Source organism: Plectropomus leopardus, chromosome 18 (assembly GCF_008729295.1).
Source record: "Plectropomus leopardus isolate mb chromosome 18, YSFRI_Pleo_2.0, whole genome shotgun sequence".
Lineage (NCBI taxonomy): Eukaryota > Metazoa > Chordata > Actinopteri > Perciformes > Serranidae > Plectropomus > Plectropomus leopardus.
This window is the reverse complement of record NC_056480.1, coordinates 28,248,472-28,275,554: the sequence shown is the minus strand read 5'-3', so window position 1 is coordinate 28,275,554 and position 27,083 is coordinate 28,248,472. Positions and strand designations below refer to the sequence as shown.

The 27,083-nt window shown below is 40.0% G+C and overlaps 1 protein-coding gene across 1 annotated transcript in view; it reads right to left on the bottom strand.

Moving 5' to 3' along the window:
* The window catches only part of LOC121958199 (triple functional domain protein), a 120,661-nt gene extending 96,216 nt beyond the window's left edge, over positions 1–24,445 (bottom strand). The window contains exon 1 of the mRNA XM_042507071.1: positions 23,977–24,445. Coding sequence (XP_042363005.1) covers positions 23,977–24,046 — 70 coding nt within the window. The 5' untranslated portion in view covers positions 24,047–24,445. The remainder of the gene's footprint in view (positions 1–23,976) is intronic.
* Between the last annotated feature and the right edge of the window lie 2,638 nt (positions 24,446–27,083).

The following is a 27,083-nucleotide window of genomic DNA, read 5'->3' as shown; positions in this document are numbered from 1 at the left end:
CAATGTCACGGACAGCAAGGAGAAAGTGTGAATGCCAATCGTACGCATTCACATTGCAGTCAGATGTTAGTAGTTTTTTGTTTTTTTGTGCAGTGGGAATGAGGCTATCCACTCTCATTCTGCAGGAACAGGGAAGCCTTTAATCACAGTTACTACAAAATGACATGAATGCAACAATATGGCTGGTATACACCAAAAAAGGGGAACTGTCTGTTAACTGAAAGGTCCAGGTTCAAGACTTGTTACCAGGGAGTATCTGTCTTGCCAAAGGCTCCTTGAACAAGAAACTTAACTCCATCTAGCTTCTTATGTAACAGACCATGACCTCTGCCCTTCAGAGGCAAGAGAAAAGCAGTTCCCTGTAAGGACAAATATCACTGGATCGCATTAAATAACTCTGCAGTTTCCTTTTCTCTGCTAAATCACTCTTTATGGTACAATAGTTCTCTGTGTGGCCACTGGTTCCAGTCTGCAGCCACTGCTAGAGTAAACTGATTTAGCAATATTTTGCTGGTGGCAGTTTCCATTCATGAACATACAGCAGCACATTGCACATAAAAACTACACATGAGCAAACTTGCTTGCAACAACTGCCAGTACCACGGGGGCTCATGTTCATGAGAAAAAGCTCACGCACATAAACATGGCACGGCAAGAGAGTCACAGAGATCTCAGAGGAGCTCTGTGTAAAGCTGTTTACCTGGGAGAACTTAACAGAGAATGAATGGGATGAAGGAGAAAAAGAAGGGAAAATAGGACGGCTAGAGGAAGACCAAACACCCAAATACTTCACATATTTGCAATGCCAAAGATGTCCACTTAAGCCACAGTGTGCAACAATGTAATAACAGACTACAGTAGTGGTTGCCCACATCTTATCACAATCTAAACAATGAGAGTTGTAGCTGAGCCAGAAGTCAAACACGCATGGTCAAAAAGGAGATAAAACATATTGTATATGTGCATAAAAATGCACAGATACACATGCAGCTCTGAGTGGAGGCTTTTTTCTCTGAGTTGTGGCTGTTTGAAGCCGTTCGGTTAATCCAACAACACACACAGACATGCATACACACTGAGCAAACTTAGTTGCAGATCATAGTAGGATAAGCCCACTGCTAAAACGTAAGCCAAGCTGTTTGGATAAAGTTAAACAGATCACACAAACACATCCAACGGCCACTGAGGAAATGACAGAGCAAAAAATGCAACGGTCCCAATCCCATAAAAACATCCACATCTCTCCAAAAACATGCAAACACTCAGATACAGTGAACTCACCTAACTCCACTCTGTTGAACACTGGCTATACTGTATATTCTGAACTGAGCTCCCCTCCGCAGACAGCTCACTCTTTTCCCAACACACACTGCTTCTGTCTCTGAGCCCGCATTAACACAAGACCACCCTTTCTGTGGGCCCCTGCCTTTCCCTTCTCGGCAGGCACACTCATCGTTTGACTCATGCACAAGTAGGAAAGACCCCCTTTCATTTAAACATACCTATTGTCTGGCTCACACACATGAAAATGAGGCATGAGGCACAAAAACAATGAGCAATACGCTGCTGTCAAAGCTGTCTCTGACAGTGTAGCCAGAGATACTGTTGAGAGAGTTTAGCAAACATTTAAATGTCAGGGCCGTGGACAACACATTTAACTCTATATTACCTAAGGGATCACCCATCTGAGAGGACTTTTGTTGCTTGGCACGGAGCTGTTGGTGGTGACATACTGATGGAGAGTGAAACTGGAAGCATGATGTCAACTTGTGAAACTCATGATCAAAAGTGGGAGGTAACACTCAGGTGACAGTGAAACACTTATGTTTGTTATCTTGGTTTTGGAGCCAAATGCTCATTGCTGTGGTATTTTTATGTGCTGCACTTCCCAGTGATAACATTTCAGGCAAACAAGGTGCTCGGTACTGTGACGTCACTCTCTGCTGATTTCAGTAGGAACCTGATTTTCTGCAGGTTGTTACTCCTTTCTTTACTAGTTTAGCCACAATAGTCAGTGGTGCTCAGCCTACTGTGTGCTAAAAGGTAGAGGCACAAGTAGAGACTGATGACTGCGTATAAAGAGAGACAATGCATCTCCACTGTGCAAAAATGAAGCCAAAACATCCAGGATACAGCCACTACAACCTTGCGTTGGCAATGTTATCTGGAGCCAGAGCCTGCACAGTAGCAATCTCAGCAATATTAAATTCCCACTGTCCAACCAATCGCGAGCAGTGCCATTGATTGCAAAGTAGGGGTCAACAAATATTGCTTTTTCAGATATCGATACAGATTATTAGTGCTTAATGAGACAAATTACTTATATTTGGAACCGATATGCATTTACAATAAATATGAAAATGTTTGATGAAAGAATTTGGAATATAAACTTAATATAACCTAATATAAACTTTGTTTAAAAGCCTTTAGCAAAAGTTTACTCAAAACTGAAACTGTCAACATCATTTACAGCAAGTTCGCAGTAACTTTTTTTTGTAAATTTCAGTGAAAATTTAAATAAAATAAATAAATAAATAAATAAAAAATTGAATGAATTAAAACAGCTCCCTGAGATTTTACAAAGTAAAAGTTCCTACCATGCTGTCATTTTCTTTGCATGTATTGCAGACTGTCTTTCCTGGTGTTAGTTAAGTGTAATACGCACACTGTTTCATTAATTAATTTTATCTGCAATCATTAAAATAAAACGCTGGTACAGATAATAGGCAAAATGCCAAATATCGGTCCAGATAATTGGCCAAGTCGAGAATATATCGACCCTTATTGTATGTTCATATGAGCAGAAAAAAAGTCTGCCAGCCACTCGGCTAATTTATATAATGTAATGCATAGAGTACAGCGTAGGGTACGTGTCCATGCCGAGAGCAGAGTACGACGTTGACTTAATGCAGGAGCATATATCCCGCTTTACTTTTGGGAACTTGTCATGTTGTCTATTTTTATCATACAGTCTTTGTTAGAGACAGGCGTAGGGTATGTGTCCATGCACAGCCTGCACCATAGGTACGACGTTGATTTGATGCAGGAATATATATCTCGCTTTACTCATGGGGAGCTGTCATGTTGTCCATCTTTATTACATAGCCTCTGTTAGACAGTGCACCTTTTAGATTCTTACTCTAACACTAAAAGACAACTCCACCAATGAGCCACTGCATTTCTAACATTGTCATTCTTTCTATAACCAGTTCTTTTTTTTCCAAGGATCAAGATTAACGTGTAAAAACAATGGGGTTCCATTTTATTCACACTTGCTTTTTTACCAAAGATTTTTTGTGTACAAGCAGCTGTGTTACATGTGGTTTTGTTCACTTACTTGCTACAGGCATGTACCAGTCCAACATGCTGGATCCTGATCATTGATACTTATCTTAATTTAGAGGATCCGGTATCTGCCAGATGTGACCAATCCGTGTTAAAAACACCTTGTCTGTCAGAGCCAGTATACAAAGAGAGTTTCGGTGAGCTATTTTCAGTCGGTCATTATAAATTCCCTTAAATCCAGCGTTTAGTTTGGTTCAACAGTCACAGCTCTTGTATCTGTAACCCTGAAGGGATTCATTGTTGTGAACGAGCTAGCCAGTTCTTCTTCATTCCACACAAAGTTGAAACATTAAATACATCACTGCCTGTGCACCCATGTACTTTCAACCGGAAATACACACCAGACAGCCTGCTAAATCACAACTATATCTGTGACACATAGATACTTTACATATCTTTAATCAAAACCACAGCCATGTACAACTAAACCCTTCTGGATTTTTTTCTGCTGTGTCACATTTGGCATCCAAAACACGCTTGAAAAACAGGGTTAGCAAAGAGCAGAAAGTAGCAGGGAGGCCAGTGAAAATGTTATGTTGGTTACTTGTTTTTTATATCTGTTATTTATGTAGTCTCGCCAACAAACTTGGTGCACACTAATTTGAACGGCACATCATTTCAGGAGTGATGCATAGAAAAGGTGGAAGAAATAGCGTGCCCACCCCGGGTGTTGTATTTCCATCACTGCCAGTCAGAACAGGAGCCGGGGAAAAAAACTGCAATAAATGCAACCGCAGAGTCATTTGTCATGGGAATAAATGCAGATTTTAATCTTTTCCAATAGTGTCCACTATCAAATTTTGACTACCGGCCAATAAGACTGGTCGATAATTAAGAATTTAATCATTTAATCCTTTAATATTACACACGCTTGTATCACTCTGCACACAAAATAAACTTTTTAAAATCAAGCTTTAAAAAATATGATACATTATTATTATTTTCTTCTTTCATTAAAGTATTTTTTTAATTTGTCCTAATCATAATTTTATTTAATTTTTAATTTTAACCCTTACTATGCCAGGTTTTTGTTATGATGCCACGATGTTTTTCGATGAACATTTTTTAAAATTGATTTCAGTATACTAATTACTATATACTACTACTCAATACTAATCACAGCCTAAGGTATGTCAATGATTAGCAGCAACATTGATTTTTATACATTATTATTACTTTTTGTGCAGTGTCAAAGATGGACATTCATACCGCTCTGTTCACAAAATGCGCTTGTCAAAATCAGGCTATAAAAAATATTGCTTTCATTGAGTTAGTGTCTTAACCATCATCAGTCCTGATCATAAATATCAAATTTTCATTAAGTGGCATCATGACAAAAACCTGGCATTTAAACCAACCAACCAAACCAATGAATATTTGATATTTATGACTAGGACTGATGTTGGTTTAAAAAAAAATTTTAAAATGAAATGAAAGTAGAAAATTCTATCAATGTATTATCTATTTTATAGCCTGATTTTGAAAAGCGCATTTTGTGCACAGAGCGATACGAGTGTGTGTTTTATTAAAGTGTGCCCTAAGGGTTGAGATCAGAACCAAAGGCCACTGCTTTAAACTGTTCCTCACTTTGGGACCCTCTCAAGGACCTCAGTGGTCCATAGCCTTTGCTTTAAGACACAAAAGGCCACTGACTGTGATGTTAACAGTGGATCAATTTCTCTCGGTTAACGGCCCTTAGCTGAACAGAAATAGGGTGAAAAGTAGTGAGAGGACAAGACAGAAAGAGAAAGTGAGCGAGATGGGGAGGGCAACAGTGAGATAGCAGTTTTGAATGCGCTGGAGACCAGAAGAGAAAAGGAGTACAATGGTCTTTTAGGACTTGTCCTAGTTTGGTGTTCTCTCTCTCTCTCTCTCTCCCCTCAAAATAGGAGCACAGACCATTCTGGCAAATCTTTCACACTGATCCTAATCAATTGCAAGCTGATTCAATTCTTTCACTGACCTCTTTCATTAACCAGCACAAACTCTGTTAACACAGCTTGGCACACATCTACACTTCTCTCTTCATTATCTTTCCAAGGTCTCGCTCTCTCTCCGTCTTTGAATTTCTCTTTCTTTTACACCTGCACTGAATAGACTTCCTTATTTCCCTCTAACTGGATAGTAAAATCATTCACTCACTCCGAGGCTTATCGTTTATGCTCCTCTCACAAGAATGCGTAAAGAAAATGGTTATCTGCGCACGTGATTTCACAGCCACTTGCAACCTGCGCTCACTGCCTCCCCCACCCCCTGCGACCTACCTCCTCTCTTCTCCTTCTCCATCTTCTCTCCATTTTCCTCTTTGCCCCCTCGACTCTGTTCCCTCCCTCGTTCCAGCTTGTTTTAAGAAGACAGCGGTGGGGCGGCAAATTTTCCCCGAGCTCACACCAATTAGCTATCACGCCGGAGAAATTACCGAACGAGAGCACGGCAGATGAGAGGGAAAAGTGGGACAAGCTCCTTTTTATAAACACACAGAGAGGCGAGAGGTTTGCATGTGTGTGTGTGTGTGTGTGTGTGTGTGTGTGTGTCAGATGCTCCTATGAGGGGATTTAAACAAACCAAACTCTCAAACTCTCCATTTACACATCTGACAAAACACTAATACTTCAATTCCCCGGTTAATTGACTAAAAGACTATATTTGACATTATTATATTATACTTTTAAATAACGCTTATCCAACAGCACAAAATAGAACCAGTCAAAATGTCTGTTTTACTCTGCTTGCCCTGATTCACAAGTACTCTGACTGACAGCGATGTCACTTCATGAGCAGACTTTCTTGTTGAGGTTTATTTTTGGAGGGGGATTGGAGTTGCTTTTAGTGCATCCAGATACAGTATAAGATCCACACTTCAACTCCAAGGCTCAGATCAAGACCATAAAAACACAGATTGTCCCTATTAGCTCTTATCAGCTGGCCTTTGGTCTTATCTCGTCCGTATCTGGGCGGCGACCTGTGTGTCTGTTTTTTGTGGGCAGTAAAGCTCCTCTGATAACACAGACCTTTGCTGTCCTGGTTGCGACATGGCATAGATCAGACAGACAGACAAATGTGGTACCTGTTGTTACCATGGTGACAGACAGCCTTGTTTGGTAGACATGAGAGCAGGATATAACATGTACCTATAGTACAGAATGCCATCTTTACTGTTTCTTCTCTGAATTACACCACTGCAGGCTTCCCAACACATACATTTATTTGTGGCGGCCTGCCACGAATAAAATATCTGCCGCCACAAACAGACTTGCTATTTTTGGAGTTGGATATTTATTAGGAATGTTGCTGAAATGTTCTATATGTACTTTTCAGTTATGCATTGCACAGAGCGAGTAACAGAGGGACAAATAATATATATATACATTGAAACACATGCCTGACGTCATATTGACGCAATTTTAACTGTCACGTCCAGAACGTTGGTGAGGCATTCATGCTTATATTTGTAGTTTGTGTTTTGTTATTTGTTACTAATCCTTTGATCAAATGCTGATAGTAATAAAAGTTGTGCCAATTTTTAGGGCTCTACCGATTTTTTTTAATTTACATATGAGGCTTCTGTTGAGAATTTGGAAAGAAGCTTCAAATGTCTGTTGTCATATTTTGACTCATCACCCTAAAAGCTAAAAAAAAAAAAAAAAAAAACTCAAATAATGTGATTCATTGGATTATATGGGTTCATTTTTTATGATAAAAAACACTTTCTTGAATGAATAAATGTAATCTACAGTGATGTCAGACTGCCTCGTTAATACAGGTGTGTACCTCACTTGGTGTACAGCAGGTGGGAGAGCAAACTGTTTATTTTTTATGAAAATTATGTTCATCAAGGCCAATAAAATATGTTGTACATTTTTAAAATGATTACACTCTCAGTCACATGTCTTTTTGTTTAATCCACAAAAAATATAGTGTTTAAAAAGGACATGTTGTGGTGTTGTAAGGGGATTTATGTTGAAACCAGCAAAGACTCCAGAAAGTCCCTGACCCTGCCAAAATTTTTTATGAAACAAACACACATGTTAACACAGCAGGCAATATTAAGACCAGCAAAATGATCGAAGTCATGTCCATTTACCCTAAAATAAATCAATAGCATAATTATCACAACAGGCCTCACCACAAATCCACCTTCCTACCTCACATCTCCCTCTCTCTACCCATACACACACACCCACACCCACACACACAGACAGTAATCCAAGAGAATAAACACCAGATTAGATTAGGTCAGTGTGTGTAATCCAATGAACTCTCACCCCTAACATGCCTAATGTTGTTAGAGCTGAACATCACACCATCACTCACACTCACAGGGCCAGGGAAACATAGTGTCCAGCTGACACATAGCTGTGCTCTCACACACACACACCATGTATACAGAATATTGCTGTTTAAGTATGCAGATTTGTTATGAAAACACATTTTGGCGTTATGCTTTCCCATATACTCCATGGCCTCACTGAGAGCAGCTGTAATCTGCTGTCTAGATTACCCTTAAATGCAGTACGTTGAAAATATTTTTTGATGGTTTCTTTCCATCTAAAAACATATGACAAAAACATTATGACAAAACCTGGCATTTAAAGGGTTAAAAATTCTGAAAAATTATTGAAAATTTAATATTTTTGATCAGGGCTTATGTTTTTTTTTAAAAAAAAACTAAGTGAAAGTAGAAAATATTAATGTATATATATCATTTTTTAGCTTGATTTTGGAAAGTGTATTTTGTCCTGTGAGTAATACGAGAGTGTGTAATATTAAAGTGGGCTCTAAGGGTTAAAACATACTAAATGTATGCTATCAAAACATGATATCATCATCTGTTTTTCACATCTATGGCAATATTACTGAATACATTTCTGCAGTGGCTTCATTGCAACGTAAGTGTGCTACATATACAGGGCTAATGACATCCATCACCCTTCTCAGATCCACCTGATTGGTCAGCTGTTACAGGCCGCTCTTCACATTGCCACGTACGGCACATCCACAGAGGCTGAACTTGTTTACAAGCATCTGACTATCAGGAAGGTGAATATTATTCCCTCTGTAATGTAACCTCGTGCTTTTTGTTCTGGTTTGGGTTGTATTACCGTGGTGCGCCTTAGAGTTCACGCTGACATCATACATGCTTTGGGCTACAGACAACTCCAGCACTGCCATTCATTTCACTTCATGGCTTCGCTCACCGTCTTCTGATTGAAAAATTACAGTGTTTGGTCTAGCCAGACATCTGCGGGGCCGGGTTTTCCGATCATTTCTGCCTCGGACCCCAATCAGCGAGGTCAGAACTTTTTTTTCACTCTTTGTCTGTTACCATGGCAGTCCCCAAAATCTTGAATCGGAATGTTTATCAGTTATTTATCCATTCGCTACAGTATCTGTAAGTATTCCTGGTCGATTCCAAGGAGGCTATTTTTAAATATGCAGGAAGTGTGTATATATAAATTATGTATCTTTATAGGAATAGCCCAAAATGACCCATTTTGGGAATTTATGCCAAATTTGACTGACAAAAATAAAACAAAGTGATGCCTCTTTCCATTATTGAGTAAAGCTCCAGGAACACCACAGCTACCTCCATAATTCCAACCCCCCTGAACAGCGCCTGGTTTTCAAGCCAAATTTACATCTGGGTCCAAAGTGAAATTACACTGTCTGGGTCCATCACTTGACGCCATGGGGCCAAAAAAGACTTGTTCCCCATAGACTTGGTTTAAAAAAGAGATGTCTATAAATCAGTGGATAGTTTGTTTTAAATCCCTGCAAAATGACAAGTTTCACAATCAGGATTTGATTTGTTTGGTCCGATAACATTTTGAAAGTCTAGAAGAGCCACACAATAAAATAATGAAGTTAGCTGTTTGGTCAACAAAAGTTAGCCAGTTGGGTGCACTCAGGTGTGCTCTGTACTATAAGTCTATAGTGTGCAAGCTCTATGGACCCCATAATGCTGATCCACATATTTTCATACCGCAAAAATAGAGCTTTTTTTTTTTTTTTTTGCTTTGTGTGTTACTAAGCCGTCTTCATAGGAATGAATGGGGTTCTGTATCGTATACTGTATCCAAGACTTTTAATACATCCATGCATAATCTGGCTGACGTGCTGCAGGGGGGCAGCTGCTCCCCCAGGAATGGACAGCCGTGGAGCTGGGAGGTTTGCTGGTGGATTTACAGAGTGGAGGATGAAGTTGTTGGAGGTTAAAACTACAAACAGCAGAGTTCTTTCATGTTTACAGGTTGCAAAGCTAACAGCTATCAGAAATGTGCCCCCTCTACTCTACAAGTGCAGCTGCAGGCTACCTGTAAAGCTGGGTATACACTGTACGATTTCAGAAATGTTGTTAATTCCAACTCATACTGTACGAGTAAATCGTCTGCCATGTAAAGCCAAAGCTCACGCTTGATGTGCTCACCCTGTATGTTTTCGATCATCAAGCCACGACCTGAGAGTTCACACTGTACATATAAAAATGGCTGTTGGCCCATGCAGACCGTCCTGGCTATTGACAATTGTCAATAACGATTAGTTTGAAAGCTAAGAGGCAGGAATTATGTGTGGAACAATGCTAACAAGGCAGAATAATCTGTGCAATCCTGTGTGGCGAAACCTCCAAGAAAAAACAAGGCGGCGGCACATATGGCCTCGCAGATACCCTGTGTGATGTAGACAGTATGGCCTGTCCATTTCACAGAGAGAACAGGAGGTAAGCTAGCTACTTTTACTGTTGTTAGCTTGACAGTTAACGTTGGCTATGCTAATGTTCCTTGTTGTGCACAACTCGACCAACCTGCCTCCATATTTTCTGTCCAGGGTTGTGTTGCCATTGCGTTTCAGATGTTCTATTTGCCATTTTACGGAGGTACAGTGTGAAAAAAAAGCCTTGATGTTGAGGAATCGACTTGTGGCTCTGCTTCAACTGTGAAAGAGCTTGTGTGGGCCGACGAAAATGTCTGACATAGAAATTCATCCGACCGTCCGATGGCTGCTCGGGAGCAGATGATCAGTGCTCGCTCCCCAGGAACACAGCACAGCAAGTGATGCCCAACGAAGCCATAAAATGAGTCGTTCAGCTCAGAAATCGTGTCAGTAACGGGCTAAAATCATACAGTGTAGACTAGCTACACTGTGTTGTCTTTTGTTATTTCTCAGAATCATGCAGATAGGCGGATTGGAGAGGGGAAAAAAAGGAGGACAGCTGCATTTAAGTCTTGTCTCACCTAAACCCCTATTCTTGGTCTATTCCCTTCATGGCAACCGATTCCTTCCTGGTTTGTTATTGGGCTTATCACTTTGAAGACCTCATAAAATGTCCTCATCTTATCGCTGTCTGACCCGGTGTGGTTCAGAAACTACACCGTTAGTGACTCCAGGAGTCCAAGCTCACCTTATGGCTTTAATTCGAAAGCAGATTCAAAAATAAACTCAAACTAAGCAGGCAAGCCCAACTTTGCACACAGGAATACATCATTGTAATGCCAGAGTGAACCTGACCCGGATGACCAGTCCTTACAAGCCTGTGATATGATACGCACATCAGCAACAAAGGCCTTGAGCAACATGATGTATTGTGCCTGCTTAGCAACAGGTTTACCACAGAAATTGTTTAACCAAATTTTTTCCGGGGAAAGTCCACTGAAGATGAATGACCTTTGTGAGCAACACGAGGCTAAACATTTAAAGGTGCAATACTTCTATATTTAAAAATGGACTTGTGTGGGAACAGGGTCACAGGTTAAATCCTCAGAGATTTATCACCTGACTCTGCAGTTCTGCTCATTTTTAAGCTCATTGTTTAGCTGTCCGATCACTCTGTAAGCTCACATCACACAGAGCAGCTGTTTTCACTGAAAAAAAAAGTGCACATTTTATTTAGCAGCCCCTCCAAGATGTTGCAATCATAACAATTAGCCAAAATTCAACTAATCTCAGTAAATTCTGCGTAACTCTGTAATTCTGTCAAATTAGCCTACATAAATTTGACCAATCGTAGTTTCCTGTGAGTTTCATCAATCATAGCAGTCGTACAACATCACCAAACTTACTTTCTTGTTTCTGGGTGTGACGATACGGGTGAATGTCTCACATTAACCAATGAAAATGACCTTTAAAGACAGTGCAGTGGAACGTTTCCTTGATGTTCTGTGCAAAAGCAGGGACAATCTGTTTTGCACCATGTGTAACATTGTGATGGAACACAACTAAAGTCTCTGACTGTAAAACACTTTCCACAAAACATATGCATAATGACTGAATGATTAACAACATACTGACTTTAGGCTATTTAACCCTTTGAAATCAAAACTGACATCACTTTTTTTTGCTGCGTTCAGACACGTTTCTCAAGTATTCAAACCTTTGAACCCCAAGCGAACTGGTTTTGTTTCATTTGGAAACATGGGGGAAACTAAACTTACAGAGATTAGAGATATTCACATTTGATTAACAAAGGGAAATGAGCAACTTGACAAGAAATGTCCTGCAAAATGCAAGATTGAGTAGATTTGGGAGATTATTTTAAAAAAAAAACTGGGGGAAAAAAATCCAGAAAACTACATTAAAACATAACGTGTATAAATGCATACGTTTACCCTTATGAGACAATAGGGTTTACTATGACTAGGAGTATGACTATATTTATAATTATTATAATTACATAACTGAAATTATGTTAAAATATTACTATTTTTTCTTTATTAATTTTTTAATCATTTTCTTGTTTATTTAGATTTTTTTGACTTTTTTGATAATTTTCAGGATTTTTTTTTTTTTAAAACAACCTCACAGGTTACAAAGGGTCAATCATCGTATAATCATCTACTTTTCCCCCAAATCTATGGCAATATTACTGACTCCATTTCACATGCAACAATGTAGTGGAACACATGCTAAAGTCTTTGACTGACAGACACTTTCCAAAAACACCCCGAGAATGGATGAAATACGTAGACAACAGACAGACCTTCACGATGTCTGTTGCATGTGATGACAGAATCAAGGCGAGTTATATTAAATATGCATGGTGAGTGTTAATGTTACTGTGGTATGAATCACGAACAGTGAGGTTTTATTCTCACTGGAACAAGCTGCCTTCAGTTAGAATGATTTATTAAAACTATATTTTCACTTGCACATTGAAAAAACCCACCACCACCAACAACAACATAACACCTTAACACAAACACAACAAGCATTGCAATGTTTTAGAAAAGCTGCCATGAAATCAGGGAATTTAAACTGCAAAAACTTTTTTAAAAGCCTGCAAAATCATGGAGGGACTAGTTTCAAAACCATTTCTCTCATTTGTATCTGTTGAGTGTAAACTAGAGCACTTTTCCCAATGGACAAAAAAACCCCACTAACAACCGAAAACATCTGCCTTTTTTATTGTATTATTATTGGGAAAGGTTACCAGTGAATGCCCTAATTTTTGCCCCTTTTGCAACACAATGTAATAATTTGCTGCCATAAAATTCTGTCCATCTCTGTCCAAGCAGCACTCGAACATTGTTCCAAATTTGTCGGCACCGAGATAGACAGAAAAACTACATAAGTAAGAGAGGTCAAAAAAGTGACCACCGTAACTACGCATGCATGACACTGGATTTTTATTGCCAGTATCCAATATGCCAATATATAACAACTAATTTGGCCCTCTGACTGAATATACATATTTATCTATATTTCTGCACCCTGCTTTATCTTTATTTTCATGCATATTTTAATTAATTTAGGGGGGCGGGGCAACAGAAGCCTCAGGAAGAACAACTCAGGAGGGCTCCCTCTTCCAGGACGGACAGACGTATAATAGATGTCATAAAGAACAGTAACATTAAAGTAGATGACAAAATTACTCTTATTATTGAATTATTATTACAGGGTTAAAGTATCTTAAGTATGCAGTCGCTTGAATTCACCCTCCTCTGTCTGAGATCAGTAGATTTTAGCCCGTCTGTGCTGTGACTGCTGTGGCTGTGTTAGTCGGGACAGCTTCCAAATGTTACACTAAGCTTTACGAGTGGGCACTTTTGTCATTTTGAAACAAGTATGTCACAGGCTCCGTGCAGTAATCCTGGTCTGCCGTGTCATTCCTCTGACTGAAGCGACAGATTGCCCACTCTCTGTTTGAATGCTAATAATTGACCCAAACTGTGATCGTACTGCCACGGCTCTGAACATAAGATAATTGAAACAAAGAAGAAGAAAAAAAATCACATTCCTCCCACTCCCACAGACCCCACAGCAGATTGGGGTGGGGAGGTGTGTGTGTATGTGTGTGTGTTGGGGGGGGGCAGTTTTTGGCTTGCTCTGCTTGCTGTAATCTGCCTTTAAAATTTAATGTACCTGCACCTGTTACTGGGGATGAGAAAGATTATGTGTTTACACAAGTACTCATGGGAAAAAGAGAGCAATGTAAATTATTTACTTTTCACCAATTTTTCAGCGTGTTTCAGCCATTTTCCTTGCAAACATATGAGTGTGCCACAAAAACAAGTTATTAAGGACATAATGGTCAGAGCCACTAATGGCTTACAAGTGCCTGCCCTGCCTGTTCAAGGTTTCATTTGTGCTTCATTTTAAGGGATGAATGCCCTCCTAACTGAAACATCCCATTTTTTAATGCCACAATAAAGGGAACAGTTGGAGTAGTGTGTTTTTTGTTTTTTTTCATCCCCATGTTTAACCCTAATCTCCAGCCCTTTCTAAAAAGCTTTTACGCAGCCATGCATTGCGCCTGATTTAAACTGCCTGGCTAAATAAAAGGCTAAAATCTCATAACCATCATCTTTCCCTCCAGCTGCCTTCCATTTATTACGTCCACTTCTCTCTCTTGCACAGCAGTGTAGTTACTTAGAGGTGTGTGAGGTACCTGATATTCTGCAGCTGAGCGCATGTGTATTAGTAAAAATGTCACTCGCTGTGGGTGTGACCGTAGTACACAGTGACCTTAACTATACAATAGACAGAAAGAGGACAAGATGGGGGAGACAGAGTCGGGGTCAGTGGGAATGGCAAATCAGAGAGAGCGCTTGAGTGACTGTGAGTAAGTGTGAAAAGCAATTCAGACAGAACAGTGGCTGCCTATCACGAAGCCCCTTATACTGTGAACAAGTGTCCAAAAGAATTACCCATGATTACCTCAGAAAATTTGTCCTTCCAGTGCACTGATTTTCTGTGCTCTGAAGCCTTTTGCTCATTTTAATTTAAAAATTCTGAACTGATTCTAAATTTCCATAACAATATTAACAAAGAAAGTGTATTTAATGTTTATTTCTCATGTCATGGCTAATACCAAATCTGCCAAATAATGTCAGTATCTGCACCAATAATGATTTGTCACATTGGATTGGTGCATGCATATTAATTGATCCCTTTAATATCTCCGGGTACATTAAAAAATTGTGACAATGTCGCAAATCAATAAACAGGACAGCTTTGTGGCTTTGATTTTTGCACCAATGTGATACAGCCATTGGCTGCAATTGGCCAAAAATACATCCCTCAATTTCCCAAATTTCTTGATTGATTTTTTACAAAATTTACATCCCAAAATACTGTGTATAGATACTGTGATTTTTATCCACATGCCCACTCGATATATAGTAAATACTGGGTATGCAAAATATCTGGAGTTCACAGCATTAAGGCCAAAACAGTGCTTTAAAACAGACAAAAGCTTTAGCACCATTTGGAGTTAATCTCTTTTCATATTTACATGCCTGAAAATGCATATTATATGACCCTTCACATACACTGGGCATGCAGGTATCAATGTAAACAGGAAGCCAATTGTGTACTCTACAGTTGGTTGCTTCACTACCGGAAGTATTGCCGATACTGTCGCAAAAAGTAAGATCAGTGATTTCTTTGCTTGGACCGACAGTGAGGTGGTTTACACTACAAGCAAGTCGTTTCCAACTTTTGTTACAGTTTACAGGTTGAACAATGCGTTTCCTTAAAACGGTGAACAACAGGCTTTGAAAAACATTGTCTCTCATTTGATGGGTGTGTCAGACTTGTTACTCAATCAGCAGCCACGTGTATATAAAGCAAACCATAGTAGATCTTTACTTACTAAACTTAAAATCTGTTTTATTTCACACCTATCTGGAGATGTAAACATGTTTCCTATGCCATTAAAGCCCCTTTGAACTGAATTGAATTAAACCATGCAATAATAAAGGCAGTGCACCTGTGTAGCACAACATGGTGTTCAGTGCACCTCCGTTTCTGTTTAAATTGAAAATGTTTTGCTTCACCTTCAATTTTTTTCAGTGCTCAAATGATGCAGCAGATTGTCAAACAACCATACGTTTTTGTTTCTAGCTGTGGTACCGTGTTATCTTAGTTAGCTGACGCTATGCTATCTTTTTTTTTAACACAGGGATGCAGTGGGGTGACAAAACGTGATGGTGAAACATGGCTCCGACACTGGTCAAAAGCATAGATATTTTGAGTGAATACAAACTTTAGATGATATTTAGTTGAGGTGCTTTGTGGCAAATAGCAGATACACACAAGCCAGTGACGGTGTTACTATGTTAGTGAGCCCTTGAGCAACACTTAAATGGAAACTTGGTGATAACAGAGCTGGCCATGCTGTTGCGTTGTCGCTCATGGTGAGAACACAGCATAAGGCGGTCAGGGCAGATGAAAACATATTGGGAGTCATTGCAAAGAAAATACAGTTACATATCAGAGAGGTACCAGACACATTATCCATTGCCAAAGGAAGCCATGGTTATGAGAAGAAACATAAAATCGCAAAAGGTCTGAAGCCTCACTATAATGTTTTGACAAGCTGTAACTTATAAGACCCTAACAGGAAGTGGATGTGCGTGTTTCCGTCATCGTTTCTGAAGTCTCTGTTTCCCCATCTAGACTGACTAACTTTAACAAATTTCATGGTTAGGGCTGGGTAAAAAAAAAAATCCATCAATGCATTGTAATATTTTTTTTGCCAATTCAATAGCGATTCCTAAAATCATGAAATTGATCATTTCCGTTGTAATGACCCATCCCTGCCCCGTGGGGGCAGTGTGAGTGCCGCCGTGGTGTGATTGACGTTGTCCAGAGGCCCCACTTAACCCCCAAACAATGTCTGTTGTTTACTCATTAAAATGAAGACAGTGGTGCGAGGTAGCAGTGTGTTAAAATCAGCGCCGACAACATTAAAAGCCGATGTTTGGATACACAAAGTTGATAGAGGTTACGTCGTGTGTGAGCCTCGCAAGTCAGTGTTAAAACACTGCAACAATACGACGAACCTACGTAACCGTTTGAGCCGACACCACGCAGATGTTTTGCAACCTGTTGCTAACGCTAAAGCTGTGAATCACAAATAAATGCAGGTTGACAAATCCTGCATAAATGTTTATTACTTTTGTTAATTTCAAGCAATGTGCACTTTTCTGTATTTTAAATTTTTTTTTTGTTTAAAGAATAATGTAATGGTAAAATAAGTTTTGATGCCAGTTTGTTTTAAATCAATACAGATAATGCATGCTTTATTGAACACATATCAGGAGGTATTCTAATGAATTATCTGGGTATTTCTGACATCAACACCTAACTGAATCACTATCGAAGCAACTGGATCAATATCGAATCGAATCGAAACTAAATCGAATTGAATCGTGACCCAAAGAATCATAATTGAATTGAATTGTGAAGTTCTTGACAATATCCAGGCCTAATCATGGTTTAATGATCATTTAGCTAGCTGTTTCTCTTGATTACAGCTTCTAGAAAACCAATCAAGAAATTCAACTAAAAAAACTGTTATCAAAAAAGGAGCGAAACAAAGGGACAACAAACCTAGTCTTCAATCATTCATCTGGACTGATCTGTGATGCGCCAATCCTCTGTTCACCTCCATCCCACAAACAAGGGATGATGAGAGGAATCTGCTTTGTATGGCATTAGGCGTTAGCCTCTGCTTTGTGTCTGACTTGGCAGCTTTAAGCCTGAAGGAAACCTGTACTGAGGGACCTCAATCAGTCTCCATCTCCTAGATCAATATCCATTAGTCTCAGACTCACTGTGTGTCTGTGTGTGTGTGTGTGTGTGTGTGTGTGTGTGTGTGTGTGTGTGCACAATGTGTGCACATGTGCATGTGTGTAGACCTCATCCTGGGTGAATGGGCCTGAGTCATAAATGTGAGCTCTGGATCAGATTTCTCTCTCTCCCTCCTGCTTGTCTGTTTCACTCTCGTTCTCGCACAAACATGCGTACACACCGCTGCTCATTCAAACATACAGAGCGAGCTTGTGAACGGCGTGCAGCAGCCTCTGAACATTCATTCATGAAGGCCTGGCAGCAGTTTTTCCCCCACTGTAAATAATACCATACACTACCAAAAAGTAACAATTGTATGAAATCAACACTAAATCAGCCTCTTAGTCACCAGTGTCGCCAGAGATATGTTTAGAGCGGAAGAACTTGATGATTGACAACATGCCACAACAAAACTCCCCATTTCAGAGCTCTGAGGCCTAGGTATTAATTCCAGTCTGGAAGACAGGGGAAAGAGACGGGGGGAGGCTCGTTTTTTTTATTAGTTGTCATTTTGCATTAGGACGGTGAGGCCCAACACGACGCAACAAGAATGAGGGAGGGAGGAAAACAGACACTGGCAAATGAACACTCAGACAGCAGGCAGTCAGACAGAGTCGGGGCGAAAGCAAAGAGGGAGAACATGAGGAAAGACAAAGAGAGCAAATGCCGAAGGATGGAAAAAGAGATGGGGATGGAGCAGGGGATGGAGGGGAGAAAAATAAACGTAGCCTGTGGCAAGACACTCAAACCTGTGCGTGTCCAAACAGGACTCCCTGATCTATAAGGAGGAAGTTCATGAACAAAACAAAGAGAAGCGTGAACGGGACACTCAAGCCTTCCAACCAGCTTTATGTACAAAGACACAGCTACACTGTATATCAGGGACACTCGCTTTGCTTTGCTTGGGGACCGCATTTGCAAAATAACAGGATGCCAGGGGCCAATTGCAACAGCCCAATTTGTTTCTAAGATTTCAGAATGTTTGTAGGATTTTAGGACATTTCTAGAACTTTAGGACATTTGGATTTAGTAAATTTCCACGATTTTAGGGCATTTCTAGGATTTTAAAATCTTTCTAAGATTTAGGACATTTCTAGTGTTAAAGGATATTTTATAGGATTTCAGGACATGTATCAGGATTAAGGACATTTCTAGAATCTTGGGACATTTCTAGGATGTGTCTAGGATTTTAGCATTTTTCCAGGATTTTGGGTGTTTCAAGAATTTTAAGGCATTTTACATTTTATAGGATTTATGACATTTCTAGAATTCTGGGACATTTTGAGGATATCAGGACATATCTAGGATTTTAGGACATTTCTAGGATTTCAAGAAATTTCTAGAATTTTAGGACATTTCTAGGATATTAGGACATATTTAGGATTTTAGGGCTTTTCTAGGATTAAGTACATTTCTAGAATTTTGGGACATTTCTAGGATGTAAGGGCATTTCTAGGATTTAAGGACGTTTTGGGGATTTTATCACATTAGTGACTCCTCACATATGTTTGGGTTGTGCAGGGAGCTCTATTTTAATGATGTTTTATGCACTCTGGCACCTTATGTATACTTAAAGTCGAAAAACAATTCTGAGTGTGAATCAATTTATATTTATTGCAAATTACATTATGGTTAGGGGGCCACCCTGAACCCTGTAGTAGTTTCACTACTGGTTTCACTACCGAGATACTAAATCTGAACACGATCTTCACCAAGGATGCTCCACTTAAAACTGTTTTTGAGCCAGTAACCATACAAATAAATTCAGCTGGGGTTAAGGAACCTTTATAGAGCTAGAGACTACAGTATGAACCACACATAGTGCTCAGAAAAGTGTTACTATAGGGATTTGAAGTAGCTACACACTGTTTGGAAACAGAGGATAATGGACACAACCTGTACTTTCAAACAGAAAGCTAAATCCAGTCTCATGTTTACAGTAAATATCTTTCCTATCATCATCTCATACACTGGGTGTTCCTGTCCATCACTGTCCTGTCGCACTCAGTGACATAAGCTCACTACTTAATGTGCCACGCTCTCTCAGGGAAGTTTAACACTGAAGCAGCACCCAACAACAAATCAGCAGTACCACATGAAAATATACATATTTAAATTTCCAGTGTTTAGGATTTAGGGGGAGGTATTGGCAGAAATGGAATATTATATAATTGTTCGGTTTTCGTTTTTTAAAAATGAGCCGTTCATATCTACAATAGGGAGCCAGTATCTGCCGTAGGGATGTCTGCCTTCTCTCCAATGTAATGGAACTAGATGGCAATCGGTTTTTGGTGCTCAACGGCCAAACAAAAAAGAAATACAACTGTAAAACTCAACAGCAATGTCTCTTTCCAGAAATCATGACCCAGTCACTCAAGATAACCCACACACCTTGTTGTGAGCAGTTTCATGTAGGAACTATTTTCTTTCTATGGAACTACACCCGTCGACTGTAGAAGGAAGCGTGCATCTACTCACAGAGGAGAAGCTTGTTTTCAGCAGTGCTAGGTGAGCTAGATTTTTGAATAGCACTACAGTTAAGAGGAAAAACGTGGATTTAGCATGTAAGAAGATTCTGCATCTCATTGTTTTCTCAATTTTTCAAAGAATTTCTTCTTTGAGACAGCTGCTAAAATCTCCTGATGTGTGGTGGGTCGCACACATAACACGTCAAAACGCCACACCTGTCCTGCTGAGTGTCCTGTTTATTCACACATCTTTTCAGCACTGCTATATCCAATGCCACCTTAAAGGTGAGACAACTCTGTCCCCCCATTCCAACATTGTATCTTTTACACAGAACGGGGAGGCGGCATAACAGCATAAAATTCCTGCCTTGAGGAGGCCGTGTAAAAGGGGCTTATGATTAAAGCCTCTGAACAATCTATCAAGTAATTAACAACAAACCTAGCCTTTGATTATTCATTTGCACCAATCTGTGGTTGCAACAACCCTCTCTTCGTTTCCATTCCATAAACACAGGTTGATGAAAGAAATCAGCTTTGTATAGTACTTTGGTCAAAAAACGGCAAAAATGTGTTTTTACTTTATCCAGAATGTCTCTTTTAGTAATCCTGCAGTAGCAGCCCCACCACTGCCAGAAATATGCAAGTGCAAGAAAAACCAATTATCTGTGTCACTGCTTCTCTCAAACACACAAAGTGAATATACAATTTAAATGCTCTATTGGTAAATACAGAGCCATTTCTGAACTATAATCTAAAACTGCAGCAGATGGCCTTGTGGTAATGAGAAAAGGAGGCATATCTAAACATTTTAATTATGCAACAAATTAGCAACCGATCTGATTAACAATGAGGCAGAATGACTGCAGCTGTGCACTACCAACAAAACATACAAAGTGTGGTTGCAAGTGAAATACAGGATGCCTCTCGCCTCTCCCTTAAAGGACACCATCAGTTCAGCTCAATACAGATACTGAACTTCCCTCTGTGGCTTATTATCTCGCTAGACACAAAACCACAGGAGCCAGAGGCTGGATGTCAATACTCGGCATTCTCCTCCTTGTTTACATCCCTTCGACTGTATTTCAAAATCGCACTTCTACCACAGAGGCCCTACTACACATGACAGAGAATTGGAACAGTGGTTCCCGATTAGTGGGTTGAGGTCCAGAAGTGGGTCGCAGGTCCATTTTTAATGGACTGCAAGTGACTCATGAATGTGTCAAATTTTTAAAAAACACAAGTTTTCCTTTGAAGGACAGGGAATTTACAGCATAGAGCTTCAATTCCGAAGTCTCATTTGTGTTTACTCTTGCAATATATTTTATTTCGTTGTGTTGTAAACAAAAGTGTTGATTATATTCTATGACATAAAATTGAATATGTGGTTATTTATCGAATGTGTGCCTTGAACTAATGACTATTGAAAAATATGGACCGTGTAACTGGACCTGTTGGGAACAATTGCACAAGAGCAGCCAGTGACTTGGCTTGTGAGCAGTATTCAGTATGCATTACTACTCTCTGCTTTTCATTTTCTCTGGTATGCCATAGTCAGTTCGGAATTTTCTAAGTGTGGTTCGTAACCATAGACAGTGTAATAAATACAATAGATGTCAGTCGGCACACCCCCAGTTTGGACAAGCATGCTGGAGTCACATGGACATGGAAGCCAAGCAATGTACTACTATGGATGAGGGTCACCAACAAAATGTATTTTAAATTGAAGTGTACACTATATTGAGAGTATTTTCACTGCTGTACCTTTCAGTCAGACAGCCTGTTCTGATGGGAAGCTGTCAGTTTCCTATCTATGCTCTTGTCAAAAACACCAGACACTACTGACAAAAACAACAATTTTAGGTCGCTGAACACAGGCGCTGCAGATCTGCCGCTACCCCAGTCACTTAGTTAGTTAGTGTTATTGTGTGAAATTGGTGAATCCAAAGTAACCCTTTTAAACACCAAAGTCACACAATAATACAAACAAAAAACTGGTTGAGGCAGCGGGAGAACAGCAGCTCCTGTGCTCAGAGATGTTAAATCACTGTTTTTCTCAATGGAGTCTGGCTTTAAAAAGAGCAGTATAACAGTTTCATTCTACTGTTGGAAATCACTGTCTGACATTAAGTTAAAGCCAGGAAAATATTCTAAATATAGCATATGCATTTTTTCTGGGTGGCACTTTTTTTAGTTGGCTAAAATACATTTTGTTGCTGACCCCTCCACAGAATTTGTTTGCCTAGCCCACTTCTCCAAACTGAGGGCGTGCCGACTTACGTTGACTGTATGTAACACACTGACCATGGATAAGTACCCCATACAACCCCACTTCAATAACTGAACTATCCTTTTAACATCTGAGTACCACACACTTATTTATATTTCACCAAGAGAAATTAACTTGCAACAAACACCACACATGAACTGCTCAAGCAGCTTTTCCTTTTTTGGACAATGTTGTTTTAAAAAATAAGCTAAAACTGCAAATGGAGATAGAGATGATGATAATGGCAGACATGACATCAAGCACTGGATCCTAATTCACTGCTTCCAGTCAGTGACACATAACTAGAGGGTTATTTGGCATATCCATGTGCAGCCCTTAAGCTCATGAACAGCCATTCACCCACAAATCACCATTCATTCAACTAAAACTCAAATCACAAATACTTTGGTAATCATAGCATCAATTGCATCAATGTGTATACTGAGTAGAGGCATGGAAGTGAATAACAAATGAAGCATCCTTAGGCCATATAATTCTCGGACTCTCTAAATCTCTGCTGGGACCACTGGAATTCACACTTTATGAGCCATTGTTGCAGCCTATGAAATCACTGTAGGCCCGTGTAAGGACTTCAAGTCACAGTCCTTGCTGATTAATTATCTTACTTAGCTAGTGTTAGCAATCTGTACATGTGAGTGAGCAGCGAGTATTCACGTCTAAAAGCAGCCGTACGTGTGTTAATCAGTGTCATTGCCATTCTGGGGTGTTATCCCCAACCAACAGTCCGTGTTATTGATGATAGGCAGTCTTTTGGCCTCGATAGCTGTGTTGCACTGCTAGCTTCCCCTGCACAGTGCACACCCAGGCTATAGGTGCCACGCCATTTATTGTTTACATAGCTTCCACAGTTGTGCTCTTTTTTGACAGCACAGAAAGCGTCAAACAATGTGTTAACTGAATAGTGAATTAAAAACAGACACACGCAGTCTATGTTTGTACTTAATTCGTCAATAAGTTGTTTAGATACACGCGAGCTTTGTCAACTCACTGGCAAGCTAGCGATGCTAAACTAGCTAGCATTTGTTAGCTAGCCAAGCAGACAGGATTCACCAAATCTGATTCAGGAATTATTAGCTCAGAGGCTAGCACTGGAAGCTAATGTTGGAATTAGTTATCAACACACAGGTCCGTTATCGGACAGCTTTGACCTGCTTCTTTTCTCGTTTCAACGAGGTCTACACTCACTCCACAGGATTTGACATATCGTCCATGTTCCATTTTAACAGTGAATTCATCCTAATGGCACAAAGATGCTTTGCTTAAACGTGTCGGGCTTTGAGCTGGACGAAAAACACACATTTGCGGTTCCTGTTTCCATGTCTCTTAATGTTTACTAGGTCAGACTTATTTTAACGACAGACAGTTGCGTAAGCAAGTTTTTGTGGTGCCAAGGAAAGGGAAACAACACAAAATAATGTATTTTGTAGAAAAATACACGAAAAGCTAGCCAAACTCTGGCAAATCTAGCAGAGGTGTCCGAAGATGGAACTCGGATAATTAGCGACCTAGCTAACGTTGCCTGGCTACACAGTCTGGATGGGCTATTTGATAATGTAGTTAGAGAAATGCATTCGAGAGAGACATTTTTGATATTTCCAGGGCCGTATTGGTCACTGCTAATTGTTGTACATTTCGTTTACAACGATACTTGTGAAATTCATCGGCTACAGTCTTCCCTATCCTACACTGCATGAGCCCCCAAAACAGTCAACACAGACGGGAACAATGTCCCTGCCGTAGCAGGACCAAGGGGCGCAGCTCTCCGTGGAGCTCAGTCCGACCTCTCCTAGTCATTTTTGGGCTTACCGGTTTTGAAGAACGCCGCTATGTCGCCAGCGTCCTTCGTGGACTCCTCCGCTGCTTCCCCGGAGCTCATGGCTGCCACAACCCGAACCTGGAGCTCAGTATTTCCCAAGTAGATCCCCCCAAAAATCGACAAAAAGGTGGCACAAAATCACTTGAATCCCGACAAAAGCGCCATGAAAGACACACGGACGGTTACGGTGACTCGGAGACGCTAGCGGTGCCATCTGCAGACCTCCATCTTGGGGTAACGTAATTGGAAACGATCAACCGGGGGCACCGGGTTCCTCCTCGGAGTGGAGCCGAGGGGAGAGTAGCTGTGGCGCGGAAGAGGGGGCGGGAGGGGCCGGGTCGCTGCTCGGTGAATCTCCGTAAACTCTCGGAAATGAGCAGACGGTGGGTCATCAAGGAACGACGGCGGTCACCGTGTGTATGTGTGTGTGTGTGTGTGTGTGTGTGCGTGTGTGCGCGCGCGCGCGCGTGTCCAACTTACAATGAAACGTAGGACAAAAAGCGACAAGAAAAAACCTACACACAAACAAGAGCAGGTCACATACAGTCCGTCAGTTGTGATAATAATGAATGACAGCCTCACAAACTGTATGTTACTCGAGCTGTCTAATCCAGCCCAATTATGCGACACAGTGTTTGGAGTTTTGGGAAATTTAATAGACTATGATTCATGCACTATTGACCGTTTCTGTGATTTCTCCTTAAAAGTGGTGTTGCCTTACTCAAGTTTAAAGGGAAGAGTGGAGTGATTGGTAAAGCCTCCCGGATCAAATCCAAACAGAAAAGGTCAGCTGTTTTGATTGATGCCATTCTTTTCGCTGTCCTTTGTGACCTGAGCTGTAGTACTGATGCCATCTGCTGGTTGAGGCTGGAACTGACACCTCTGTTTAAAGTGTCTTTCCACAGTGAAAAGTGTGTTTCAGATTATTTTAAATTTACTTTTTACTCCTGATTTAGCTTCATCGTGCCATACATCATCTTGTTTTAGAAACAATACAGCCTCCTGGGGTGTCTGTGAATAAGACACAATCGCCAAAGCTGAGTGTTCAGTATCATTTCATCAGCTGTATGAAATGAATATTCAGTAAATAAAAACAAACATACATAAATGCTTGAAACTGAGCTAAAATGTTATTTTAACCCTTTCAAACCAAACCTGAGCAAACTACTTTGATTTATTTCAAAAGCATGGGAAGAAGTCAATAAGCAATAAAAGAAGGAATTACACACACATTAGCAAGAAATTAGGAGAAAAAAAGATCTGGAAAATTTCTTAAAATGTATAATAATTTTAAATATGTAATTCTGATTATTATAGATGTAGTTTTTCCCTAGATATTTTTCCCTATAGCTTATTTATTTTTTAATCATTTTCTAAATCTACAGCTTTCTGGGACATTTCTTACATAGTTGTTCATCAACCTCTTTCTCATGTTTTAGAAAGAAATCTCACCAATTTGCTCAGGGTTCACAAGTTTAAATGCTTGTGAAAGGTGTCTGAAAGCAGTGCAAGAAAAGTGATGTCGCTTCGTATTTCAGAGGGTTAATCCTGCGTTTTTTAAATTATAAAAAGACAATATAATATCTCATTGATAAACCCCTCAACTATTATGGTATATTCCTGTACCCCATTCATTTTAATTAGGGTAGACTAAATATGAGAGGACATCTCTTAGTATAACAATATAATTCAAACAAAAGGGGGGGGGGCAGAGTGTGACTCTTCCTCTCAATTTACACTGCATGGTTAAGGCGGGAATATCGCGCCATTATGCCTTCTCGCCATTCTGTGTATGAAGTACTATCTCAGAATGGGGGGGGGGGGCAGACTTGTCTCAACTTTAAGCCATTACGGGAGGTAGAAACAGTGTCGAAAAGGTGCCTGTATGAACAGGACAGCCAGCAGGACGGGATTGTCAACAGCACTGACTTTTCGATGACATGTCATGCATACAACATACCGCAATTAGCAGCTAACTCAAAGAAGAAGATTAAAAGTGTCTCAAAATGTTCACAATTTAGAAAAACAGTGAGATTTGTAAGCCTTCTGAGCATTCGCCATATAACAGGGACGGTATATGACTTATTACCATGTTATGCAATTGTTAATTGTTATTAATTTGAAATGCATATGCATATGTTATATGTCACACTAGAGACAGTCGCTGTTGTGTGAAACGTCACGCCCGTCACACCTCTTTTGATCCCTTGATGCCAACATGCTCTCTAAAGTCACACACCGGTGTGGCATGATGTGGCCATCATTTGGTTCTGTGCAAAAAATGCAAGGGCATCACGAAAAACGGACTTTGTAGCAACTCTATAGTGAGATCTCTGTGTAAAAAGGGGTAGAGCCTTGGTAAAACTGTTTCAAAGTAACCTCCATGAGGGTTGCAGGGCAGTTTTTGTAGACTGCAGCAGTATAAGTCACACAGTATCTCATCGTAACAACTAAGTGTGTCTTTTTTTTTTTTTAACACTTTGAGTCTCCATAAATACGTATAAGCAAAAGAAGAAACCCCAACAGTGCGCAGGCAGGGGAGGCTTGTGGGGCATCAATAGGTTCATTACGATGTCAGTTCTAGTGTTTGCACCACACTGATTGAAGCTCTGTGCCTGAATCAAAGCAGATTATCAGGATAATGCTGCCGCTTACCTGCAGATTATTACAAACTGAGGTTTGTATGTTACTAAGTGACATCCAGGGTCTCCTCAATTACTGTCAAGTAAATATTTTTGCGGACCAGAAAGTGAGGGCATCACAGCACGGCACCATGCTCAAAGTGCTCTGACAAATAAGACACACACACACACACACACACACACTGCAAAAATGCTCCAATGATGTCCAGCGAGTAAAACTGTTGATATTGACTTATTGTTGCAGAAATGTAGCAACAGACACTGGAGGGATTTATCAATGGGATTACATTATATTGTTCTTTTTTAGCTGGGACTGAAACATGGACACTGACCTTTAGCTAAACTCGCTTTAAATAAATAGCAATGTAATCATGCTATAACACACTTCAAAATCAACAGAAACAAAATAGAACTCCCAAAAGCTATCTTTGTTTGTCTTTCCAATGTTCCAACGA